The sequence below is a fragment of the Microtus pennsylvanicus genome, chromosome 6 (genome assembly GCF_037038515.1).
Source record: "Microtus pennsylvanicus isolate mMicPen1 chromosome 6, mMicPen1.hap1, whole genome shotgun sequence".
NCBI classification, from domain to species: Eukaryota; Metazoa; Chordata; class Mammalia; order Rodentia; family Cricetidae; genus Microtus; species Microtus pennsylvanicus.
Window position 1 is genome coordinate 109,377,963 of NC_134584.1, and position 18,321 is coordinate 109,396,283.

General features: G+C 45.2%; 1 protein-coding gene across 2 annotated transcripts; it reads right to left on the reverse strand.

Annotated features, from left to right (window-relative positions):
* Window positions 1-6,878: 6,878 nt before the first annotated feature.
* Window positions 6,879-17,733, reverse strand: Tat (tyrosine aminotransferase). Of its 2 annotated transcripts, none has more exons than XM_075977348.1 (13): window positions 17,652-17,733; window positions 16,450-16,696; window positions 16,204-16,308; window positions 13,756-13,823; window positions 12,839-12,997; window positions 12,118-12,256; window positions 11,434-11,486; window positions 10,285-10,437; window positions 9,627-9,755; window positions 9,202-9,285; window positions 8,275-8,373; window positions 7,775-7,943; window positions 6,879-7,690 (listed from the first exon to the last, which is right to left on the reverse strand). In XM_075977348.1, the coding sequence occupies exons 2-12, from the start codon at window positions 16,682-16,684 to the stop codon at window positions 7,803-7,805; spliced, it is 1,365 nt and encodes a 454-aa protein (XP_075833463.1). In that variant the 5' UTR covers window positions 16,685-16,696; window positions 17,652-17,733; the 3' UTR covers window positions 6,879-7,690; window positions 7,775-7,802. The 2 variants fall into 2 exon arrangements, with proteins under 2 accessions (XP_075833463.1, XP_075833464.1); XM_075977349.1 differs by lacking the exon at window positions 17,652-17,733 and adding an exon at window positions 17,059-17,160.
* Between the last annotated feature and the right edge of the window lie 588 nt (window positions 17,734-18,321).

Here is an 18,321-nt window from a genome sequence, read left to right on the forward strand (position 1 = left end):
GGAGGGCTGTGTGTCTGCCCCAGAACCAACAATGAATAGAAATGGGCAAGAGGGGTTTATGAACCTGCAATCCATCATTGGATTCTCCCCTCACAATTACATCTTAGCCAAGGGATTGAATTTAGCAACATCAATATGGGACTGCTGGTACTGTGCCCCCTGGTGGATGCATTAGGAAGTACATGCTGTCACTGTAGGTTTCTTGTCAAAAATATTCCAAAAATCTCAACAAGGACAACAGTCAGCTAAGGAACCTGGGACAGGAGACTAGCCTGGATTCTTCAAAACTGTCAACACCGTGAAAGACAAAAGGGGAATCTGACCTGGTGAAGCAGGCCTGAAACCTAGCTACTCTGACTTGAGGAGGGGCTGAGGCTTGAGAATTGCAAGCCCAAAGCTGTTTAGGCTACAGAGTGAGTTAAAACTCAGCTGAGGTAATCAATAACACTCCCTCTCAATCGATAAAGTAAGAAAGAGAAAAAGAGATGTCACTCAGTGGTACCCTAAGTTCCTGCTCAGGGTATACAAGTCTGTAGGTTCAATCCCCAACACAAAAGAAGGTGGAGAGAAAAGGATTTTAAAAGTCAGTTGATTCAATGCAATGCCCATCAAAATCCAAGCAAAATTCTTCATAGACTTCGAAAGAACAATACTCAACTTCATATGGAAAAGCAAAAAATAAACCAAAATAGCCAAAACAATCCTGTACAATAAAAGAACTTCTGGAGACATCACAATCCCTGACTTCAAACTCTAATACAGAGCTACAGTACTGAAAACAGCCTGGTATTGGCATAAGAAGAGACAGGAGGACCAATGGAACTGAATAGAAGACCCAGATATCAATCCACACACCTTTGAACACCTAATTTTTGACAAAGAAGCAAAAAGTATCAAATGGAAAAAAGAAAGCATATTTAACAAATGGTGCTGGCATACCTGGATATCAACATATAGAAGAATGAAAATAGATCCATATCTATCACCATGCACAAAACTCAAGTCCAAATGGATCAAAGACCTCAACATAAAGCCAGCCACACTGAACCTTATAGAATAGAAAGTGGGAAGTACACTTGAACACATTGGCACAGGAGACCACTACCTAAATATAACCCCAATAGCACAGACACTGAGAGAAACAATTAATAAATGGGACCTCCTGAAACTGAAAAGCTTCTGTAAGGTAAAGGACATGGTCAACAAGACAAAATGACAGCCTACAGAATGGGAAAAGATCTTCACTAACCCCACATCAGACAGAGGTCTGATCTCCAAAATATACAAAGAACTCAAAAAATTGGTCACCAAAAGAACAAATAATCCAATAAAAAAAATGGATTACAGACTTAATTAGAGAACTCTCGACAGAGGAATCTAAAATGGCTGAAAGATAGTTAAGGAAACGTTCATCATCCTTAGTCATCAGAGAAATGCAAATCAAAACAACTCTGAGATTCCATCTTACACCTGAAAGAATGGCCAAGATCAAAAACATTGATGACAACTTGTGTTGGAGAGGTTGTGGGGAAAAGGGAACACTTCTGTATTGCTGGTGGGAATACAAGCTGGTACAACCCCTTTGGATGTCAGTGTGGCGATTTCTCAGAAAATTAGGAAACAACCTTCCACAAGACCCAGTAATACCACTTTTGGGTATATATCCAAAGGATGCTCAATCGTGCCACAAGGACATGTGCTCAGCTATGTTCATAGCAGCTTTGTTTGTCATAGCCAGAACCTGGAAACAACCTAAATCCTCCCCAACCAATGAATGGATAAGGAAAATGTGGTACATTTACACAATGAAGTACTAAACAGCAGAAAAACATAACGATATCTTGAATTTTACAGGAAAATGGATGGAGCTAGAAAACATCATTTTGAGTGAGGTAACCCAGATACAGAAAGACAATTATCACATGTATTCACTCATAGGTAGTTTTTAAACATAAAGCAAAGAAAATCAGCCCACAAATCACAATCCCAGGAAACTTAGACAACAATGAGAACTCTAAGAGAGATTCATGGATCTAATCCACATGGGAAGTAGAAAAAGACAAGATCTCCTGAGTAAATTGGGAGCATGGGGACCTTAGGGGGAAGGGCTGAAGGGAGGAGGGGAGAAGCAGAGAAGAGAGCAGAGAAAAATGTAGAGCTCAATAAAAATCAATAAAAAAAAAGTCAGTTGGATTTTATAACTCAAGAGAGACGAAGGATATATGATATACAAATATAAAGGGTGGAATCCAGATGCTAGATTCAAAAAGAAAGGCTTAAAAAGCTGTTGCAGGACTGTGGAGGCTGCTCCGTGGGCAAAGCGCTTGCTGCATAAGCGTGAGGACCTGTGTTTGGTCCCCAGCACCCATGTAAAACTGCTGAGTGTGGTAGCACTCACTTGGAATGCCAGCACTGGGAGGCAGAGGCAGGTGGACCCCAGGGATTTGCTGGCCTGTTAGCCCTTCCTAATTGGCAAACTCTAGCCAGTGACAGATCCTGTCAGAACCGAGGTTGGGGGGTCTATGAGGAGCAACACCCAAAGCTGACCTTCAACTTCCACATATGCATATACACATGAGCACCTACACACACAGTACACCCTCATACATACAAACACACACCACACAGAGAGAATTACTGTGGCGATAATTCAACAATTTGATAAATAATATATTCATTGATATCCATAAATAGTACTTTAAAAAATATACTAACTGTGGGGGAAATCTCTTTTTAAGATTTTTTTTTTAAGTTATGTCAGTGTGTAGGCGTGTGCTTACGTGTGGAGGTGTCCACAGAAGCCATGGGCATCATCAGGATCTTCTGGAGTTAGGACTAGGGAAAGTCGTGTGCCACCCTACCTGAGTGGGTACTTGGGATTAAGCTCAGGCACTCTGCAAACATGTGTTTATAACTGCTTAGCATCTCTCCAGCTCCAAACCAAATCTCTAAAGAGGTAAGAGTGGATCTGCTATCAGAGATCAAGAAACTGAAATCCAAAGAGGAGAAGGGTCTTGCCTAAGTGTCACAGTTGGCCCGCAACAGTAGCAGCACAGCAGGCCCAAGCCTCTCTGCCTCCAGAGGCTGTGCAATCCGCTGGATGCTCCTTCCTCTGCAACATCCCCAGGAAGCAAGAGGCAGAGCTGGGATCCGCAGTGTCCCCAGGATGCAGCTGTGGCTGTGGTGGTGAAGGAGCCCCTTACTATTGCTGTGGCACCAACAGTCATTCATTTATTCAACACTAAACACTAGGAGACAATGGTAAGCAAACAGTCTCCAGGCACAGAGTCTACACACCGAGAGAGATGCTCATTAAATCCTGGAACCAGCCCAATATTTACAATTCCAAAATGAGATAAAAAGCAATGAGGAAAAGGAAGCTGGCTAAGGCAGAGGGGCCAGCCGCAGGTTTCCCTGAATTGCACTTCGGAGAGTAAATAAGAATTAGTGATATAGACAGAGGGAGAGTGAGCAGCAGGCCGGTCGGGGTAGGAGGAAGCATGGCCTTACAGTAAGGACATTCTAAGGGGCGGCAGGTGCATGGTGCAAGATAAGAGTGGGGGAAAGCCGGCCCTGAGTCGGGACCCCCAGCACCCAGGTAAAAAGCCAGGCCCAGTGTGCTGGCCCCTCTCACATCAATCTTAAGAGATGGCTCAGCAATCAAGAGCGCGTTAATCCAGCACTTGGGAGGCAGGTGGATCTCTGTGAGTTCAAGGCCATCCTGGGCTACAGAGACAGTTCCAAGGCAGCCATAGCTAGATAGAGAGACCTGTATTAAAAAACAAACAAACAAGGCAACCCTGGTTCAATTCAACCAATAGGGTGGCTCACAGTTCTGTCACTCTAGTTCCAGGGGATCCAAGACCCTCTTGCAGACATGCACATGGTACACTTACATACATGCAGGCAAGACATTCATATGCATAAAATAAAATAAATCTTAAAAAAAAACCTTTAAAGAAAGAAAAATGCCCACAAACTTGCCCGCAGGACTATCTGGTGGCACCGATGCCTCTACTGAGAGTCTCTCGTCAGATGCGCCGGTTTGTGTCATGTCTTCATGTCTTGTGTTCATGTCACAGTGTTTAAGACACCCCCTGTCTTAAAACACTAAAGTGAAGAGGGCCAGTGAATGGCTCAGCAGGTGACAATGCTTGCTGCCATGCTCTGTTGACTTGCGTTTGACCCCTGGGACCTGCATGGTAGAGAGAACTGACAGCCGTGTGTTCTCTGCTTGCCCACGCTAGGAACCTCTGAGCCACCATCAGCACCTCCCATTCCTACCTGTCTCCATGTCCAGTCTTCCCCTTAGATCTGGCCTCTCCTTGCCTGCTCGTCATTGTCTGGGTCCTCCACACCCTCTTAACCGGTTTAACCACATCCGGCCCACCTACATACAAGCTCAGGACCACGCAACACTCACCACAGTGATGACTTTTTAAACCAAAAAAACGCAGCCACGTTACTCGTCTAATCTTCCCGTTGGTGTGGGGAGCTCATGGAGGGTGGAAGACAACACACGGCTGTCCAGTTTCATCTCTGACAAGCCCGTTGGAATGAATTCATTTTTCCAGCAGGATGCGTAGGACAGTGAAGGGCGCGATTCTTTGAAGAAATGTTCCAAAGGTCTACACTTTCCACACCAGCTAACCTCCCACCCTGCTTCACATCTGGTGGGACTGGCCTGGAGCTGGAAATGCTCACCAATGTTTTTGATGCCCAGGGATGACTTGTCAAATTCTTGAAACCTGAAAGCATATCATACTGGGCAGCGGGGTCAAGTTCAAATTGAAGGTGCGAACAGAACGGAGAAAAACCAGAGCTACTCTCAAAACTTGCTCCCAAATCACCTACAGTGGCCTTTAGCCCCGCCCCATAGGGCCGTCCATCGGCGCCTGCGCATTGAGTTTTCCAGGCTGGGGAGTTGAGAACTAAAGATGAAGTTTGGATCACTTTGGGCCACCTCATCCTGGTCCGGGCCTGTCAAACTGGCTGAGGTGAAGCCACAACTTGCAACCCTTGTCCCCCACCTTCTTATCCAGATTGTGATTTCGGAGACTCTTGGGCACTACTAGGCAGAAAAGCATCTTTCCAGAGTGTTAAACTTGGGGACGGGGAAGGGTTTTTAGAGACGCTTGGGGCCGTGAGGAATACTTCAGATGTGTCAACCCTCCTTTGACCTAGACAGAGCTCAGAACTAAAGTGAAGTCATTTGATTTTTAAAGGGGAACGTGTGCCTGCCTAAGCACATGCAGCCACTTACATCTGCTCCGAATAATTCTCAAGTGTGGACCACTAAATACTCATTTCCCCACCAGAGAAGAAACTGAGTGGCTGAAGGACAGGGCCTTTGTATGAAACACGGAATGTTTGTATGTGTCATTTGACATTTGTCCAATGTGCATACATCCCTCACCACCACCCCCTCTTTCCCCAACCCTGTACTTCTCCCACCCCCATCACAATGGGGGGGAATGAACCCAGGGTCTTGCACCTACTCGCCAAGGGCTGTACCATTGAGCTACATCCACCGTCACCTCCCCCTCAAGATGCCTGACTGTTCATCTGGTTCATTTACCAACATGTAGACCAAAGAAACTGAACTGCAGGGTCTGGGCAGAATCCTGTGAGTAACGCTGGGTGGAACCATCTATGCTGGGGAAACTAAATATCTTGTGTAAAGCACCATCTTCCTGTTTATTTCTTTGGGGACAGGCGACAGGAAAAGAGGAGCCAGACATTTTTGGAAGATGTCCACAGTGGGGGCTGGAGAGATGGCTCAGTGGTTAAGAGCACTGACTGCTCTTCCAGAGGACCTGGGTTCAATTCCCAGCACCCGCATGGCAGCTCACAGCTGTCTGAAAATGCAGTTCCACGAGATCTGACACCTTCACGCCAATGCACATAAATAAAGTTAAAAAAAAAAAAAGATGTCCACAGTGGTGGCATACAGAAAACCAGTGTCATCCTATGTCCCTTCATCTTGGGTTTGGTAGGGAAAAATTAAGACATAAATTTTCTGGGAGTTCACTGAACTGAAACATAGGTTGGGAGGTGGTGGTATTTATATTTTGTAAAGATAATCCTTTGGGTGTAGCTGGTTGAGCTCCTAAGTCTCTCTTCTAATTAAGACTTACTTGCCTTGGTAAGCTATCTCCAGACTGGAATAGTCTAACATGGCCCCAGGCCAACCTTGCAAGATTCCCCCCCCCCACACACACACACACACTTCTTTAGCAGAGATGTTGAAGAAAACTTGTAAATAGCATTTGCAGACAGTGCTGAAAGAGCCAAAAGATCCAGCACCTCTCACCGGCAGGTCAAGTGAAACTCGCTCCAAGTTGTTCCCCCACTGAGTGGCCTGAGGATGCAGGCAAGGATATCTCAGCGTGTGGTGTCAAAGACCTATGAAATGTTTGTTTGTAAATGAAGATAGGTTTGTTTTGTAACTTCCAGAATCAGTATGTCTACAAAGAAATAAATGATCCTAGAATAGTTGGTATTGATGGCCAATTTAACACAGCCTGGAATAACGCGGGAGAAACGTGCATGAGCATGGCTGCGAGGGATTTCATAGGGTAGGTTAGCTGAGTGGAAACATGCATCCTAATACAGCAACATTCCGTGGGCTGGGGCCCTGGAATGAATCAAAAGGAGAAGTCGAACTGAGCACAGCAAGCGTTCCTCTCTCACCACCGGCCCGCCCCCAGGACGGATGGCACCCCCTGGAACCGAGAGGCAGAATAAACCCTCCACTCCTTGAGCGGCTTAGGTCAGGTGTTTAGTTCCAGCGGTGAGGAAAGGATTAACGGGTAACAGACTGGACTCATCCTTGGGACCGGAACCCCACCCCCCGGAGAAAACATGTCACAGAGACGCATACTTGATAAAATTTATTTTAAAAAAGAAAATAATAATTTATGCCCTTGACAAAATAAAAGATCTAATAATATAAATGTTTCTTAGAAAATATATGAAAAGATAATATAACAAATATTAATAAATCACTATTCACATGACAGCAGAAGTGAGAATGCCTCTACAAGAGGGCTCTGAGGAGGGGGCCGGCCTGCACACAGCAGTGTCTGTGGCAAGCGCTGTCACCCCTTCTTTCTCCCACAGTGAGGTGTCTTCCTGTTTTTGAGAAAACCTGATGCAAGTGAATCTAAACTTAGGAAGCCGATCGGTTAGGAAGCTGGCATTTATTGGCGCCGCAAAATAATTCTTTACAAAAAAAAACCAAACAAACCTTCTGCCAAGGACCCTTTAAATAGTTTGCTAGTGTGCTGAGGTGCTGAGAAGACAATTAACCGAACTCACATTCCTCCCAGTGTAGCTCTACAGCAAAGAGTGCAAGGCGAGTCTGAAGAGAGGCAGCCCCCCGAGGTGACCTGGGACCCCGGTGGAGAGGATGCTCCTGACAGCGTGGGAATCATCCTGGTTCTCCCATCCTGACCTCTCACTTTTCTTGTCCCACCTTCTTTCTGGTAAACCTGCTTGCCCGGTGCTCTCAGGATAAAGAAGCTATAAAACTGGGGGTGGGGGGGGCTGCAATGAACTCCTGGATCCCTCCAGCAGAGTCGAGTGAGGGGAGAATTTGGAGTTTCAGGTATGTGTAGGATGTGACTGGATGGACCCCTGACACCCTGAGGGGGAACAGCCCAGTGCAGCCCTCTTTGGATGGGACGCATCTTCAGGAGGATGCGTGAGGGCACACGTCTTCAGAAGGATGTATGAGGGCGCACATCTTAAGGCGGATGCGTGAGGGTGCACGTCTTCAGGAGGATGCGTGCGGGCACACATCATTTGTCACACTCCTCCTGGCTGCCCTCAGCACAGTGGTAGTGCTGTTCACAGAACTCCTGGATCCGGCTACAAGCCTCCAGCATCATCACCTCGGGGACCGTGATGACAACTCGGAAGAAATTTGGGTACTCGAAGCACTGCAAAAACAAGGACTTGTTATCTCCAGGGCAACTGCATCTGATACTGGCTCACCCTAGCATAGCCAGGCCTCTAGTCTGCAAGACCCATTACATCAGGGGAGTCAGTTTGCTCCACACCCATGTCTGGACTGCCAAGTCAGCCACTGAGTGACTTCGTCTTAAAATAAACTGTTCTCCTCCCACCCACAGTAATGTTTCGGACTTATCTTCCTGTTACTGGGGGGATAGTGATGGAATCTTATCAAATGAGAACAGTTGGCATGGAAGAGCAGGTTAGGCTAAAACATAGCTCAGGAAGACCTCCGGGGTCCGGAGACACGGCACTCACCGTTGCTGGGAGGCAGTGGACAGACTGCTCCGCAAATAACCGCTCTGTGAACTCCACATCATTCTCAAACTCTGGGAAATGTTCCATCTCAATTCCAACCTGTACCAATGAGAGCAGGGAGACCAGCATGTCACCAGAGGAACACAGGCCAGTTTCCTGTGCCAGAAATGAGAGCAGGGGCTCCTTGAAAGCTGTCTGGGAGCTCTCCTGTCCACAACTAAGAACATCACCACTCAGAACTCAGGAGCTCCTAGCTGGGAGGAGACGGCATGTTTGTGTTCATATTGGAGTTTATCGGAAGGTTCCTTCCTGGATGTTGATAAATAAAGATAGAAAAAGAAATGCCGTTTTTCTTTTCTCAAAAGAGGTAAAGTTAGCCTTAGGACCAAGTAATTTTTTACTTTGTAGGGTCAACCCCATCAATTACAGGACATTTAGCATCCCCGGGCTACAAAATCCCTATGTGGTCCCCCTGTCTCTGAAGGAACCAACATCACTCTCAGCCGTGAAACACAAAGCATGTCCTTTATCTATGCATGAGATGGTGGCTGTACTGGTTGTTGGGAGAGTTTTGTGAACACAGGTTAATTCGAAGCACTAGGATAATTCATAACAAAGCAATTCCTCAAATGATGGGGACCGGTGCCTAACTCATTGTCTTTGTGGATGGAGGCATGCCCTGCTTGGCCACCCATGACAATCCTGCCAAGCCAGTCACCTGTGCTTTATCACTTCTGTACATACACACACCACACACACAACTCAACACACATGCACACATACACACAACATACACATACAACTCAACACACACACACTATACCACACACACAACTCAACAAACACACATACACCCATGCATGCACACACCACACCACACACACAACATACACACCACACACACACACACACACACCACACACTTACCATAAGGTACATGGCTCCAGAAGGGCGAACTGGCTGGAGTCCAGGAATGGCAGCCAATGCCCCATAGCAGAGTTCTGCATTGGACTACAAGAAGGGGCAGAAAAAAAAAATCAAGGATCAAAGTTTAAGTAAAAGAAAAGCATGACTTTTACATGTAAATTTTTGTATAATAAAGCTATTTTTTAAAAAAGAAATAAAATCATCATTGAAGGTAGAGCCTTCATTGAAGGCACAAAGAGGTAACAAGACCAAAACCCCCTCACTTCAAGTTCTTAGCAAGACAGAGTGAATTACAGGAAGTGAGAAGAATGTGCCTATGGAAAATGACATTGGAACGGAAATTAGGGAAGCTTATTCTTTGTTCCACTGATGTGCTCTCTAGCTCCCACATTCCTCAAGTGGAAGGCTCCCAGCTGCCCTTTTACCTTAAGGAAGCTTAAAGTGTCGTGGTAGAACTCCTGAGGGGTCCGCTGAAGGATGCTCTTCAGGGCCCCCTGGACAATGGTGCACGGCCCCAGGATCCTCTGGCTCAGCTTCACCAGCCCATCTCGAATCTAGAATCCCCAGGAAACAACGATTTAGCCCTTCTAAAACACCCCTGTGTGGTGACTCTATTCTGACCTTTCCATCAGGATTTTAATCTCTGGAAGGGAAGGTCCCTAGGGATCCTCTGACATTACACCACCTGCGTCTACAGTCCAACTCTGTCACAAACCTGCATGTAACTGTGGGCAGATGTTGTAACTCCTCTGCACCCTGCTTTTCTTGGCTGTAAAATGGTCTCAAAGGGTGTCATGAAGATAAAATAAAAATAGGGTTCATAACACATGAGCGATAGTGCTTTCACTACGGTGAATGTCCGCCCTTCCAGAGTCTTAACATTGGAGGCCGATGAAATTTCTTCACAGACCCAGAGACCCAAACTTGTGACACTGGGTTTGGATGAGGAATATTCATCACGTTCCCAGGCACTGTGAGCAATAATACTGTGGGGAGGGGGAGGAAACCCTACCTCTGCAACACTGAGTGTTCAAACCAAACAAACACGAAATCGCTCATGCCATTTTACCTTATTGTTCTCACCTCATTGCCAAAAATGTCTCTTCGATCATGGATGAGGATCCAGCCCAACCTCCAGCCAGGAACCAGCCAGCGCTTGGCCAACCCACCACAGGACAGGATGGGGACATTGGTGCTGAGGGTGGCCAGGGGTTCATATTTGCCATCAGAAAACACCTGAGAAAAAGAGCTCTTGAATGTTCTGGACCTTGAGCCTTCCATTCCCCTCCTTAGACATCGAGGGACAGAGAAAAGGATCGTCAGGCCCCTTCCCACCCTCAGGCATGACTGGATCCCACGTGGTTCAGGAAAACTTATTCAAAGACAATTTGGTGTGTGGTCTGGATTAAAGGAAACCTAAAATGAGTACAGAGGCGCTAGTCCAATAGTGTGTACAACTTCTGAAAATCGACACTGTGGAATTAGGGCTGGTGGAGTTATAGATTTAAAAATAAAAGGTAATAAATAAATAAAATAATTCAATATCTAACATTCCTGGGCCAAACTATGTTGCAGAATTAAGACTTTGGGATGGATTAAAAGGCCACACAGCACATTTGTCATATGTAATATTTCCAAGGCAGTCTAGAATAATACTCCCCCGTCAGTAATACAACAGTCCTCCCTCTTCATGTGCACCTTTTTTTAAATTTCTGATGCTGGGAATTGGACCCAGACTCAAGTATGTACTAGGTATGTACCCACTGGGTTACATTTTGAGGACTGACCCCCCCAACTCTTAAAAAAACACATCTATAAACAAGAAATCTACAAATACCTTTATTTTGGTTTTTTTTTTTTTTTCGAGACAAGGTTTCTCTGTAGCTTTGGAGCCTGCCCTGGAACTATCTCTTGTAGACGAGGCTGGCCTCAAACTCACAGAGATCCACCTGCCTCTGCCTCCCGAGTGCTGGGATTAAAGGTGTGTGCCACCACCGCCCAGCTACAAATACCTTTATATCCTAGCAACTTGGCATCTATATTCAAGAACTTCAGGATTCCCCAGTTCTTTGAATTAAACAAGAAAACAACAAATGGGCTAAGGAGATGTGGCCTGTGCATTTGAAGAGAGGGCTGGACACAACTTCCGAAGATTCCATTAGCTAACTCTAGACGCCACAGCAAACAAAATGGCACTGGCACTCCTACAGTGTTATAACCCACTGGACTTACCATGTCACCGTAGATCTCATCAGCTAAGATGGGGACACACTGCCTTTCAGCCACTGAAAGTTAAATAAATAAACAAACAAACAAACAAACCATGCTGGAATCATTTTCAGTTTCAATGATCTCATCATTTCTTCATACCTAGGCCTCTGGGGTCTGCATTCTAAGCTCGTGGTTCTGACAGTCCTCTTAGGCACTAAATACATCTGGCATTCTTCCAGGATGTTAGCCTAGCTCTGCCGTTTAACCACGTGTTTCAGACTCTCTCTTCCACATGGCGGTAGCGAAGGCAAATACGGGTGAACGGCCTCTTAACTAAGATGCCTGGGACGGGGGTTTGAGATTTGAGTGTTTTGTTGTTATGATTTGTCGGGAGGTTTGTTTGTTTGTTTGTTTTTGTTTGGGGTTTTAAAAAGAGGGACTTGGGCATATTTATACAGACTTGCCATTTGAATGTTTCTAATCTGAAAATGCCAAATGCACCAAAGTGGAATACTTGCCATTTGGGGATTAGGGATGTGCACCCTGTATATCTCATTTCCCCCTTTTAAACTAGCCCTGGTGTCCATGACACGCCATTGACTAGAGCTGGGGCTGGCATTTCTCCACCTCCATCCCAGGCTCAGGACAACAGCTAAAGGATTCTGCTCTCACTTCTTCCCCTGTGCAGGGGCCTTTGGCGCTTACCTGCCAGTATCTTCTGAAGGTGCCTCTTACTGAATACAGAACCACAGGGATTTGAGGGGTTGTTGACAACGAGACAAGCTGTCTTGTCATCAATCAGAGATTCCAGTTGTTTTAGGTCAATTTCCCAAGACTTCTCAGGCTGAGAAAAAAAAAAGAGTGAGATTAGGATGTTTCCTAAAAATTTAGGCGGAATACTCTACCCAAGGGTTTAGTATAAAGACTAGAGTAAGAGGCCGGTGAGATGGCTCAGCCGATAAATGCCACTAAGCCTGATCACCTGAGTTCCATCCCCACGTCCCACATGATGGAAGGAAAGAACTGACTCCTGAAACGTGTTCTTAGACCTCTACACATGTGCCTTTGCTTGCACACACCAAGCTCACTGTTCCATGCATGCACAGAAACATACATACAAAATAAATAAACATAATTTTTAAAAGAATAAACTCTGCCTTTGAATCATTTCTTTTTTTTTACAGGGTAATAACTGAGCACTTGAGTCAAAAATTAAAAGTCAGAGCCTGGAGAGATGACTCAAGGGTGAAGAGTACTTGCTGTGCTTGCAAAGGACCCAGGTTCAATTCCCAGCACCCACATGATGGCTCACAACCATTTGCAGCTTCAGTTCTAGGGGCTTTAACCCCCTCTAAGTGCCACACAGACAAAATTCTCATACATTCAAGATAAAATAAACATTTTTAAAAAGTCAAAAGTCAATTACCAGTAGATTGTAGAGCTTGACCTCAATCCCCATAGATTCAGCCAAAGTCCTATAGAGGGAAAACCCGGGTCTCGGAATAAGGATGTTCTGTCCTGGATTGGCCAACACAGCTAAACAGAGCTCGATAGCCTGACTGCAGCCACTTGTCAGAATGACGTCCTGCAAAGAACGGAGAAGGGTGGACTTGGAAGCAATGATTAACTTACTTCAAAAAGTGCCAAGAAAATAGCAAAGGTCGTGCTGAGCTCAAACCAAATCTATCATCTATCTATCATCTATCATATGCATGTGTCTGTCTTCCTAATGCCCATCTCTTATCTATCTCTAAATGTTGTTGCAAATGATGGCCACTTTAAAAAAGTAAACAAATCTCTTTAAAAAGAACAAGCTGGCTATGAGTCAACCAACTTTCAAGGGAGATCTTCGATTGACCTTGGGCTACTTTTCACCAAGTTATTTATTTACTTTTGATGGCAGACTTGAAGCCTGACTTTTCTCTGAACCCAGATAAAAGACATCTCTTTGATGAGGAATTAGACAGTCCTCTTATTGGGCATCACCTAGAGCACGGCACTCGGTTGCCATGAGACCCCTAGCGTTCTCTCTCAATGCCCTAAAATGAGTGAAGGAAGACACATTCTTAAACACATCCTAATGATAAATTCTTTGAAATTTAAGTTATTCGCTATTTTTGAATAGTTTCTCAATGATCTTCTGAAGGAAAAAAAGTCTAGGATGATTTGGGGGTCCTTTGAGACTCGGTGACAATACTTCATCAGTGGTAGGAGACACCTCTTACACTGTGGTGACATTAATCACAATTACTGATATATGAAGTTCAAATCACCACTCCTTGTGGGATAGAAGCAAGGAGTCTGCTTGCGCTCCGTGGCCTCGAGGCTGGTATCCCGTCTCACCTTAGCTTCCAGGGGAGCCTCAGCGCAGTGATAATAGGAAGCGACCTCCTCCCGACTGGACAGGTAGCCTGAAACGACAGGGGAGAGGAAGCTGGTGGTTTCCCACCCTTGAGTGACAGTCGTACCCCAAACACTGCTTCCAGCTGCTTCCTGTCCTTGCTTGGGGCCAGTTTATTCTGTGTGCCCAGTCACCATATGTACAGGGAATTAACTTCGTATGTGGCAGCATTATGAAAGGTACAAATCTATGACGACAACAAGAAGCAGTTCACAAACCATAAAACGCACAATCTAGCCTACTATGATTGCATTTTATGGTGCTGTAAACAAGGTTTTAAATTATTCCTGAGTCCCTTTATATGGGGTCTATTTTTTTTTAAATGCCACCAACAGTTTCAATGCATATGATCCAATTTCGGTGTTTTATCTTATATAATATACTTATAGTATCTTCGTACAAGGGTTCTCTTCTAGAACATTCCCAATGCGGCTTGCAGGCTTAATGTATTGGCAGTTTCAAACCTATTATATAATGTTTTACAGAATTGCTTTCCAGAAGACAAGTTAGCAAAGATACAAACTGTATTCATCTTCTTTAATTCAAGATACACCGATGGTTCTTTCAAGTGACATTGATCAACATTTCCTACTTTATTAATGGAAAATAGGAAAATAGGTGGTCTCCAGGGAGAGTGTATTCCTAGAGAGCACCATCAGCTCCGCTCCTTCGCTGTGCAGTGCTCAGACCCTACAACACTTCTCAGATGAAGGCTTGATTCCAGCTTCCAAGCTCCATTCCTTTGGATAATAAAGGTATTTATTTGTGTAGTGTGGGGTGTGCACATATCACAGCACCTGTGTGGCAGTCGGAGGACAACTCTGTGGAATCGGCTCTCTCCTTCTGTCGTGTGGGTTCCGGGGATTGAACTCAGACCATTAGGCTTAGCAGTGAGCACTTTTACCCACTAAGACATCTCACTAGCCCTCATTATAATATTTTTGTGACCTAATATTGAGTCTTGAATCCGAATGGTTTTTGTGCAACTTTCTAATATGTAAGCAATCCACCTAAAAGCATGTCTCAGCTGCGCAGTGGTGGTGCACACCTTTAATCCCAACACTCAGGAGGCAGAGGCAGACTGATCTCTCTCAGTTCAAGTTTGAGTGAGTTCCAGGACAGCCAGAACTACACAGAGAAACTCTGTCAATAATAATAACAATAATAATAATAATAATAGCCCTGTCCCTGATTCCTCTTGGAAAAGCTTTGAATCTGAAAGCAGTATGAAACTACGCTGCTGTTTTCTTTTTCTGCTTACAGGAATGGTTCAGTGTATACCACACCCAGGGGAAGATACACAAAGTGCAAATAAAGTCAAGGAATTATTTATTTTACCAAAATCTTTAGAAGAGACATTTGGACAGGTAGAGTTTCCCTAAATGGGAAAGTGTCCAGCTCTCGGGAATAACTCCTGTCCCCAACGTAACAGCCATTTTTTCTTATGTCCCCTCTTACATGCTTAAAAATGCATGTCAAAGAGATCAAGGCTGGGATGAAAGCATAGCTTCAACCCACAAAGAAACGAAGGAGCTATTTATAGGGGCCAAGTATAAATAAATGCAGAGCCCAGAGGACTGAGTGCCAGCCAGACTCGCTCGGGCCTTCGTGGTAAAGATGGGCAGAGCTGCTTGAGGAATGACTATGTTTGAGCACCTAATGGGGAGAGTCCAGCAAGCAGACGGAATCAGGAAAGAAATTAGACCTCAGTAGCTGCATTTAAGAATCCACCGTGGGGGCCTTCTCTAAATCTAAAGGGCTGTTTCATCTTGGGCTCTTCAGAATCATGAATCAGGAAATCAGAGGCAACTACTATAGGTGGAATACTGTTCAAAAATCATGAAAGTGGGCCGGTGAGAGAGATCAGTAGCTAAAGGAACTTGTTGCCAAGTTTGGCAACCCCGAGTTCAAGCCTTAGGACACACATGATGGAAATAGAGCAACCCCGAGTTCAAGCCTTAGGACACACATGATGGAAATAGAGCAACCCCGAGTTCAAGCCTTAGGACACACATGATGGAAATAGAAAACCAATTCCCATAGTTCTCTGACTAACACACACACCATTGTGCTCGCTCTCTCTCTCTCTCTCTCTCTCTCTCTCTCTCTCTCTCTCTCTCTCTCCTTCCCTCTGTCCCCTCTGTTTCTCTCTGTCTCTATGCATCACACACACACACACACACACACACACACACACACACACACACAAATAAGTTTAAAAGCCAATCATGGTAGCACATGCCTATAACCCAAGTTCTTGAACAGCTAAGGCAGGAGGATCACTAGTTTGAGGTCAGACTGTGTTATGTAGCAATGATCAAAACCAGAACAAAACAAGAAAAAGCACTACAGATTTTGAAGCTACCAGGGTTGTCTCTGGGCAGGCTTACCAATGGATGGGGCATAGCCATTGTATTTCCCTGAGTCCAGGGCATCTTTCATGGCTTGGGTAACTTCAGGGTCTGTAGGCAGGTTTCCAAACACAGTAGGGTCACCTGTTCATGGCAGAGGAAAGCGAAAGAACCACTAGAGTTTACATCAGCGTGTTTGGGTCGCCTCTCCTCTCTTCCCGACAGCCCAAGAGGATGGGAGGTGGGTGGGCAATGCCAACCCTCCATCAAGCGGACCAAACTCACCGATTGACAGCGAGATCACAGTTTTGTTTGGATTGGGCTTCACCTTCATGTTGTCCACGATGGCCCGGATGGGATTAAAAGTGTTATTGGACATGTCGGAGGGCCTTACGTTCCATCTGGCCTTCCTGCCTTTCATTTTTCCCTGCACCGAGCTTCTCCCACCAATATTGACATGCATATCCAGAACTGAAGGCAGGCTGGCACTGTCATTTGTCTGGATCACGTAGCGGTCCATGACTCGCAAAGCCTACAGGGAAAAGAAACACATCGCCGTGATGACGAAAGCAGGGCACAGTGGAATGGGGAGCTATGTATGGACCTAAGTGGGGTGAGGGGTAACTTCACAGATGCATCTTGCTAACTCTGTACAGACTTCCACTTGCAGGTTAGCTTTGCTGTAAATGGGAGATGGAAAATAGAGTAACAACCCATCTTACAAAATTAGCAGGAAGCATTTATTTATTCCCATTTAATTTATCTGTTACAGGTGGGGCTTTTCTCTTGCCTTTTGTGTGAGAGCAGGAGAGCATGCGCGTGTGCCAGTAAAGACCAGCACGTGCCACTGCAATGTGCAAAGGTCGGACGACAATCCCGGGCGTCAGTCCTCACCTCACACCTTGTCTGAGGCAGGGTCTCTGCCACACCTCGCCGTGGGTTCTGGGATTACAGATGGGTGCTGACATATATAACTTTACATGGGTCCTAGAGATCTGAAATCAAGCTCTCATCTTAGGTGACGAGTGCTTTCCCTATGAAGCCATCTTCCCAGTTATGAATAAGTGGGATTCCTCTGTAGGCCACTCCAATGCCCATGCTCTAAGACAAGCCAAGAAAGTTTTAATCAAAGCATGTCAGGAACCATCTGTCCACAGAGACACTGCCCCCCAACAAAGGGTCTTCCCAGTATTTACTTCAACCTTGGCAGCTTGGCAAGACCCAGTCTGAGAAACTTTATAAAACTAAGGTAATATCTCAGTGTGGAGCGCTTGCTCAACAGTGCCAGTGTTCAAACCCTAAGACCATTGAGAGAGAGAGAGAGAGAGAGAGAGAGAGAGAGAGAGAGAGAGATGAACATTGATGCCAGTTAAAGTAAAACCATGTCAGATAAGCATCTCAGCCCTGGACAGGACAAGGCAGAACATCGGAAAGAAAGGCAGGAATGTCCCAATCACCATCACAGCCCAGAGGACCTTGGGAATTACCTTCCACGTCTGAGCAAAGCAGCCTTCAGGCACCAAACCTATGAGCTCACGAGCACTCCTCCACCAAGTCCTGTGACCATGAGTTCAGGTACAAACCTGACCCTTGAAATAGTTTCAGCCAATGGGCGTTGGGCCTGAAGCCCTTGTGCCATTGGCTGAGACTGAGAACTAAGCCCTCCTCTGAACCTCCCCCAACACACTCTGCTGTTTCTCACCCCAACCCTTGGTCATCATCCAATCTGGGACTTATCATCTCCTCAAGTAGCTGGAATTCTTAACTCTTTCTGGTCAGTTGGTGAGATGTAAACACTGTGGATAACAGTGAATAACTTCGTTGTCCTTTTTGTGGTGGAAACTATTGTATTAACAGTATAGACATCCATTGACTAAAAACGAGGGTCCTTCAGGTGCCCTCTCCTGGTACACTCTACTCTTACTCCTGGACAGAGGCAATGATAAGGGCTTGGTTGACTATTTATCTACCATATGTATGATTTGCCATGAACAGTTGTAATCCTCACAAAAACTCAACTACACTTCCAGTAAAAACCAAATAAAAATTTCATCAGTATACCAGAATAGATAGGTATATGGATAGATAACTAGAAATACATACATAGATACATACATACATACATATAATAAAGTTCCAAAGCACAGATAGAATTGT

Coding starts and splice junctions, on each gene's coding strand:
- Tat (XM_075977348.1), bottom strand. CDS start 16,684: ATGGACCGCTACGTGATCCAGACAAATGACAGTGCCAGCCTGCCTTCA. Junction 12,257..12,838: donor TCAAGCTCTACAATCTACTG/GTAATTGACTTT, acceptor TTTTTTTCTCAG/CCTGAGAAGTCTTGGGAAAT. Junction 7,944..8,274: donor TCCACTGCCTCCCAGCAACG/GTGAGTGCCGTG, acceptor TTGTTTTTGCAG/TGCTTCGAGTACCCAAATTT.